An 8,822-nucleotide genomic window follows, 5' to 3' on the forward strand; every position below is an offset into this window, starting at 1 on the left:
AGTCTTTTAGAAAGTCTTCCGGTTTGTATAGGTGTATACCGGAACACTTTCTTAAAGACTTCCGGTTTGGATGATGTACACCGGAACTCTTTAAGAAAGTGTTCCGGAAGGCTTTTTTTGTTTTTTATTAACCGGAACTCTTCTTTGAAGTGTTCCGGTACGTAATTTTTTTTTTTTTTAATTTTTTTTTTAAACATTGTTTTTGCAGTGGTTCGAAGACGAGGTGCAGATGGCCGAATTCCAATCCGCACGTTAGACCGGGGTGCATCTTCATCTGCACCTGCAGCTGAGCCGACTGGATATCCAAGAGGGCCGTACGATACGTCTTTTTTGGTGAAGTACGAGCATCATGTTGCTCGACATATATGGTTCGGTGAGGTAAGTAAACGGGATATATTTGAAAATGAATAATAGTTGAATATTTTATAATTTGTTTTCTAATATGTGTTTTAATTGTTTTTAGGAAAGAGGTCCAAAGAAAGAGTTGAAGGTGGCTGGACATGGACTGAAGTTGAATTCCAGGGTTCCATTGGCTCTTCCACCACAGATGGAGAGATGGGTATCGCGATCCGGTTTATCTTCACTGCAGAAAACCAGTTTGAACAAGATAGACACAAATCTTGTCTCTGCATTTGTGGAGAGATGGCATCTAGAGACATCTTCATTTCATATGTCGTTTGGTGAAATGAGCATTACTCTAGATGATGTCGCATGTCTGCTTCACTTGCCCATCAGGGGTATCTTCTGGAGTCCTCAGGATGTGACGAAAGAGGTGGCTGTTGAACTTGTTGTTGTCTACCTAGGAGTGTCACAGGGTCAGGCACAGTCACATGTTCGCAGCTGCAGGGGGTCGTATTACAAGTTGGAGTGGTTATACGATTTATTCGTACATCATAGAGCTGCTTCCAGCTGGGCATATGCGACTAGAGCATATTTATTGATGTTGGTGGGTTCCACCATATTTGCTGATAAGACCTTTACACTTGTAGAGGCACGATACCTCCTCCTGTTTACGAACTTGGATGGATGTTCAGGATATAGTTGGGGAGCAGCTGCACTAGTTACCCTCTACCGATATCTTGGAGATGCGTCCATGTACAGTTGCAAACAGCTCGGTGGATATCCTACTCTCCTACAGGTATATAATTTAACTTTGTTAATTAAGTGTTGGATTCATTTTATAAAATATTGTAACTTAATTTGTTTTATTTATTATGTTTTTATTTTGTAACAGTGTTGGATTCACGAGTATTTTCCAACTGTTGGAAAAAGAGGGGAGAATTGGAATCCTGCTGGAAACTGTGGTCTTCCCCGAGCGATGAGATGGTCGTATAGACAGGGAGTCCTGAAGGTCGATGATTTACGACCTATTTTGGACGAGCTGACACCTACCGACGTCATCTGGCGACCATTTGAGGATCATAGAGCATGGCGTGTATTTGATGAGATATGTCTTTACAGGGGCTGTTTGAAGTGGGGTGAAACAGTTGTTCCATACTTGCCTGATAGATGTTTACGTCAGTTCGGGTATAGGCAGTATGTTCCATCCCCACCTCTGGATTGTATGATGGCGACAGATATTGATGTTGATTGGATCAGTTACCATCAGAGTGTTGTCGATGTGATCGATTCATCTACCGTGGCCACCACTCCATCTGAGGTAGAAGACGGTTATCTGGAGTGGTATTATCGTGTTTCCCATCCACGGTTGGTCCCTCCCCATCGTGACGCTCCTAGAGAGGTACCCGTTCCTGTATATGACGCTGGGCCATCTGATCCTGATTGGGCTCGTGTATCTACATTGATTCGTCGCTATCTGAAACAGGTTAATGCTGAAGAGGAAGATCCACAGTTTTCTGATTTATTTGAAGCTTTGCATATTTCTCGTTCACATTGATTATATGTATTAAGCTTTGAATATAATAGACATAATAATATAGATTTCATGTTTTGATTACATATTTATGTTTTGATTACATAATCATGCTAATACAGGTGTAAGTAATTGCCAATGTTGCATACGTCCTGCAAATCCTAGCATCCAAGTAGTTGCTATATGAGAACGAAATTTCTTCCAATCTAATGTGACCGGTGGCAATGGAAACCCCTATTTCATGTTAACCTGATAAAGTAAAATAATTAAAAGATTAAGTCATATAACATAAAATATTAACTGAAATAATTAAAATATTTAGACATATAAATACGTACCTGAACCCAATGATTCTGGTTAACAAAACCAATGCAATAAATAGAGACATTCGGTGAATGTGAACTTGTCATCGGAAAGAAAGTGATGCACGGATTGCCTAAACAGACAAGTACAACATTATAACGATTCGCTATCAAGTAACCCATATCTGGTAGACTCATCCATTTTTCAGGTGGCTGTGAACCAAACGATTCTATCATCAAAGATTCTCTCACAGCTGACAACCGATTAGAAAATAACTTGTCATACAAAGTTGACCTATCCTTGTCTATTATTTCCAACCCCAACTCTCTGCGAACCATTGGCCAACCATCCTCACCATATCCATGCAATGATGCAATGACTCTAAATCCACAATTACCATCTGATTCAACATTAACTACATCTTCAATGTATGACCTAATATGATTAGGAAATTGAACAATGAATTGTGGTTGCTTCTTTGATAATTTGATCTTCTTCGAAGTCTGTGATGGTTGAGATTGCCTTTGTGAAGATTGAGATGCCTTATCAACATACTCATGATACGAAGGGTCCCTATAAACATCATAATCTGCTGGTTTTTTCCCTTTCTTCTTCACTCCTCCTTTGGTTTTTATTTTCTCAGGTGGTGGACACAATGTTGTCATTGTTGGGTATGCTAGTTCACATACCCTACTCCTTAATGCCCTTTTCCCAATAACATCTAATGTCCTAAATCGTCTCCACAACTCATTCATTGTAACCTCAAGTTGTTATTCATGGCTTCCCAACATTTGACCATGTCACCTATACTGTTTCCTAACATCTGCTTTAACTTCCAATGAGCAGATTCAACCCTAAAAATATCAGATATAAAAAATACCATTAGATATTGAAAATAACACATAAAAAAACATAAAAATAATATCAGATATAAAAATAACACATACAAAATTATAAGACGTACCGTTTAGTCGTTGTGTTACCCAAATGTAGGACTCGATTAATCCATGCTCCAACAAATCTATGCCTATGTGGAGTCAACCATGTGTCTTTCACATAATTAATAAATCCACTATAATCAACACATGCTTGCTCAAGTTGATGCAACCGCTGACCATACTCAACCTCATCACTAGCCCAGACAACTTCCATCCATAATGTGTCTATCGTCTTTTGCAGGTCATTCACCACATGTTGTTTGCATTTGGCACCAACGTTTTTGTTAATGTGAAATCTACATAGCAAATTAATCGAGTTGGGAAACATAACTTCAATTGCTTTCATCAAAGCAAGATCTCTATCTGTCAAAATCACTTGTGGACACATGTCTTTCTTCACAAACAACTCTTTTAATTTCTCCAATACCGAGCAAAAATTCTGTGTTTGCTCAGACTCCATATACGCAAATCCAACAGCAAAAGTCAACTCAGTCGATGTCATGCCAACAATTTCAAACAAAGGTTGTCTATATTTGTTTGTCTTGTAGGTGCTATCCATAACTAACACAATCGGAAATATATTCAACAACTTAACTGAATCAGGATGTGCCCAAAATATCTCTCTCACCACTTCTGAGTCATCCTGTTTTCTACTCCAATACACATATCCTGCATCCTCAATAAGCTTAAACAAATGTTGTATCTCACTCCTTGGACCTCTTATCTCTTTTTCTATCACACTCTTATGCTTGTATACTTGCGTAATCCGAGTGACATTCTCAGGAAACTTGTCTTGCAAGGAAAGCAAAATGTTTCTAGGTGCTACATGTCTCTTTGCCAAATCAGCGACATGTTGCTTCTCATCTGTGGTCAACCTACCAATAAACGAATGACCTTCTAATCTATCAGGTAAACCATGATTATGTAACCCACATTTTACATCAATCTTCCAACCAGATCCATCTTTCGCCGGAGTCGACCTGATTTTAAATGGACATCCACATTTCTTGGACGCACTTTGGGTACCACTATCACTAATCTTGTGTTTCCCACCTTTATCACAATCAAATATTATTTTGTTACTTCTCCCTCTCTTCCCCGTTTCAGTATCTGAACAACTGATAATAACAATTACTTTATTGTCGATTCCAACCTCTTTAATCCATCTGATAACCTCTTCTCGTGTACCAAATCTTTCCGTCGTCATAAATGCATCAGTAGTATCTACACATATTTTGGGAAGATTTTCCATTTCTGTAAAAAAAAATAAATTAAAAATTAAAAAAAAAAACGTATTGAAAACTCCACATTTCTTGAAATGGACATCCACATTTCTTGAAAACGTATTAAAAAAACCAATTAAGGGTAAAATAGGAATTTTTAAATTTTTGTAGGGGTATGGGGTTAATTGTAGGGGTACAAGGTAAAATTTTCTTTAAAAAATTGTCATTTATCTAAAATACATCAACCATATTGAAAACTCAGCCCAACTTACAATCAATCCAGGCAAAACACTAAAAAGAAACACCAACAAATAAAAAACAAGATTACAACAAACACAATAACACCTTACTTTGAAATGCATTCCAAAGGATTAGCACACTAATCATTCAAAATAAAAACTAAGTGACCTCTATGTGTTGCAGCGAACCACTCTCATGCCAAAGTCTTTGTTAAATCTGTTTTTTTTAGTAATTAAAATACTGTAACCGATTAATACGGAGTGTAACCGGTTACAACAAGGGTAATTTCATTTATGAGCTAAAGAAACAGTTAAAATGTCGAAGATATAACCGGTTAACATCTGCATGTAACCGGTTATTACTGAAAGGAAATTTATTTTCATGTAATCTATAATCAGTTATAGGTTTAGTGTAACCGGTTACAAATCCGAGTTTTTGTATTTTTCAGTTATGTAATTGCATATTTTGAGTCTCAATCACTTTGTAACATTTGCATTAATGCCTTAGAGGCATCCTCATCTTAGTTGGTTAATGTGAATTAAACTAATCTTCTCTCTCTCTCTCTCTCTCTCTCTCTCTCTCAATTTTGTAAAGACAAAGTGTCATACAACATACGATATCAAGTTTCGATGATGACAAAAGACCATCATGCACGTCTACGAACAAATGCAACACATTACCCACCATATCCTTTTTCACGTTATCCTAAAGCTACTATAATCATTAAAAACATATAGACAAAGTGTGATCATGACCAAATACATGAAAATCACTAATCACAGCCTTTTTGCAGATTTGAAGGCTTTGAGTCGACCATAGGGGTCAGCTCAAAGCTCACGGGTCGGCGCAAAGGCTCTGCCCAAACTGGAGGGAGTCAGCGCAAAAACCCCTTGCGTCGACGCATAGGGTCGACGCTTAACTCACGGGTCGACGCAAAAATCCCTTGCGTCGACGCATGCAGTCGGCGCGTGCCCCACGGGTCAGCGCACGCCGACCCTATGGTCGACCATTCGCGCGCAAACTCAGTTTTCTGAGTTAATTCAAAGTTTAAATTTCTGTTATGTTTGTTTGGTTTTGTCTGTTACTATATATAGAAGTAAAAACACTTCTATTGAAAAACATTTGCTATTTTTGAGTACAAGTGTTCAAGGAAATAAGAAAGAGTGAAATAGTTGTCAAAGATTCATCATCTTCATCTTCAACAGTCCACAATACATCAACTGCACACAATAACTTTTGATGCGCTTTGTGATAGTTTGAAGGTGATAAGGTTCGAGGTAGCGATTGAAGAATCGGGTTCGAGTTGAAGTCTTGGCAGGTTCTTTCTTGAATAAAACCATTAGGGTTTTATCCTCCAATACCGGTTTGCGTTTGGGGTTTTTGGACGGATTGCTTCATTATCTTTCAGCTGAGCGAAGGTAACTGATAAGAGAAAGTCTTCATCAGTTTAGTAGCGGAGTCGGTGTTTGAGTAGTGAAGAATCCGGGTTTGATTCGTTCGTGTTCGTGATCAGCCGGGCCAAGGGGTTGAAGAACGGAAGGTTCATCAACGAGTGGCAGGAAACGGAGGTCAAACATCAACAATCAAAGGTCTTGATTCATCTTGAATCAAGGGGCAAGGAGAAGAAGTGTCATTCAACATATTGCAAATTCTGTTGTTTACATACTTTGCACTCCTTGTAAAAACGATTAAATCTCACAGGTGATATCTAATTAATCATCTCAATTCTACTTTTAGAATTGAGGGCAGACGTACCCCGAAGCGAGGACGGCGGGGGAACTGCCTCATCAAATCTCTGTCTCCTTTAATTTTCAGCATAATCTGTTTTTCTGCTTAAAATTTAAGTGATTTTAGTTTAAGCAATTTTAGCCAAACATTGATATAAGCTGAGTAAGTGTTTAAAAACTGCTGTTGAAATACCAAGTACAATAACATACTGTACTAGGATAAATTGATTCACTTACTCAACTCAAATATTACTTGAAGTGTTTGTGCACACCAAGTGTTTGTAAAATTGCCTAAGCCAAAGTTGCCTTAAGTTTGCATTGTGTTTTAATTTGGTATTTTGGTTCATTGGAACTAGGCTTGCAAATAAGTGAACTCTATCATTGATTGTGCATCTTGTGTAGTGAAGTGTATCTCTTTTAATCCAATATCCATTAGCTTGACGCATATCCGGTTTTCCAATAACGGTTCGTTTTTAGACTAATTTTCCTCGGCCGCTTCCGCACCTAAAAACATTTTTAAAACCAATTTTTCTTTTAAATTGGTAGCGCCGACTAAAGTTTTAATTGGGATCTATTCAACCCCCCCCCCCCTTCTAGATCCGTGCCATAGTCTAACAAGTGGTATCAGGAGCTCCGGTTCACTCCGTGCTTCTAAATACAACGTTGATAGAAAATGGCTAACGAACCTAAAGGGGCCTACAATAGAGCTCCCGTTTTCAATGGTGAAAATTATAGTTATTGGAAAGACTGTATGCGGGTGCACATAAATTCCATAGATAGAAAAATATGGAATGTTATTCTCAATGGTCCAATTGAAATAACCATGACCAATGAGAATAATGAAATAGTGCCTAAGCCTGAAGCACAATGGACCGATGATGATGAAAAGAAATACAACTATGATTGGAAAGCCAAAAACATCCTAATCTCCTCATTAGGGGTAGACGAATACTATCGTGTATCCCATTGTCCTACTGCTAAGGCCATGTGGGATTCACTTCAAATTGCCCATGAGGGGACGAACGATGTTAAATTGGCTAGAATCAATACACTAACGCAAGAGTTTGATCTCTTTTTCATGGAGCAAGGGGAAACCATTGCCGACATGCAAAAGAGATTCACTCATCTAATCAATCGATTACATTCACTAGGTAAACCTATTTCCAATGATGTTGCTACTAATAAAATCTTAAGATGTCTTAACAGGGAATGGCAGCCGAAAGTGACCGCCATCAAAGAGGCAAACGATCTTACCATATTGGACTTAACAACATTGTTCGGCAAACTACAAGAGCACGAACAAGTTCTATTAAGCTTGGAACAACATGAAAGGAAAGATAAGAAAGACAAAGCCAAGGTGAGTGAAAAGAAATCAATTGCTCTAAAGACTTCCTCCTCAAAGTCTCAAGCAAAAGAGCAAAGTGATTATTCAACGAGTGACGAAGAAGAAGAGGACAAGAGTGAAGATATGGGGCTGTTCGTCAAACGCTACAACCGTTACGTGAGAAAGAACGGCATCCAACATTCCGAGAAGAACTTAGTTAACTTCCGGAAGCAATCTAGGTTCTCCAAAAATGATGACTTCAAAGGAAAAACAACTAGAGGGTCGTGCTACAAATGTGGAAAGTCGGGTCACTACAAACCGGATTGTCCGATGAACAAAAAGACAAAGGAAAAGGATTCATACAAATCACACAAGAAACCATCAAAGCCAAGGAGGGCATACATTGCTTGGGAAAGCGATAGCGACTCCTCCGATAATGAAAGCTCAAGTGATGAAGATGAAAACGCAAATCTATGTCTCTCTGCTCATCAAAGGAATAAGAAGAAACAGGTACGACATGCTAAATACGAAAACTCCTCTAGTATGTCTCATCATGAATTGCAAACGGTTTTTGAAACTTTACACTGTGAAGCAAAAGAGGCCTTTAAAAGGCTTGCCTCAAATAAGAAATTTTTTTCTCATTTAGAACAAAAAATTCAAGAATCCGAAAGGAAACTTGAGGCACTTAAGGCTTCTATAGTGAAAAGCACAAAAACTAGTTATGAGGACCTTAAAAGTAGAATGATGAACTATGGGTGTGATACTTGTTACATTTGGCAAGGTGAAGTAAGGAACCTAAAAGCCAAACTTGACAAGGCTCTCGAGCCCAAGATTACATTTGCTATTGATAAGTCTAACTTTCGAAAAAGTATGGTTAATCCATATCAAAAATACAAATATGTTATAAAGGACGAAGATAGCAAAAGTAATCAAAATGAAAAGTTCTCTTGTCTCTATTGTTGCAAGAAAGGTCATTCCATTGCTAAGTGTAGATTTAGGAGATTTTTAGTTCCTAAAGGCATTTATCAATGGATGCCCAAATGCAACCAATTTGCTTCTCACCACTCAGGACCCAATAAGCCATTGGGTACCTCCTTTTGTTAATTATCTTATCACAGGTACAATGCCTCGAGACTACCGAGAGAAGATGGGTTCTCGATAGTGGATGCTCAAGGCATATGTCAGGAGATATAT

At 38.2% G+C, this 8,822-nt stretch overlaps 1 protein-coding gene across 1 annotated transcript; it reads right to left on the reverse strand.

Moving 5' to 3' along the window:
• Window positions 1–1,995: 1,995 nt before the first annotated feature.
• On the reverse strand, window positions 1,996–2,879 carry LOC127097435 (uncharacterized). Its single transcript, XM_051035930.1, has 2 exons — window positions 2,212–2,879; window positions 1,996–2,122 (listed from the first exon to the last, which is right to left on the reverse strand). Exons 1-2 carry the CDS (start codon window positions 2,839–2,841, stop codon window positions 2,108–2,110), a joined length of 645 nt encoding a protein of 214 aa, XP_050891887.1. The 5' UTR covers window positions 2,842–2,879; the 3' UTR covers window positions 1,996–2,107.
• Window positions 2,880–8,822: the final 5,943 nt, after the last annotated feature.

Source organism: Lathyrus oleraceus, chromosome 6, assembly GCF_024323335.1.
Source record: "Lathyrus oleraceus cultivar Zhongwan6 chromosome 6, CAAS_Psat_ZW6_1.0, whole genome shotgun sequence".
Classification (NCBI taxonomy): domain Eukaryota; kingdom Viridiplantae; phylum Streptophyta; class Magnoliopsida; order Fabales; family Fabaceae; genus Lathyrus; species Lathyrus oleraceus.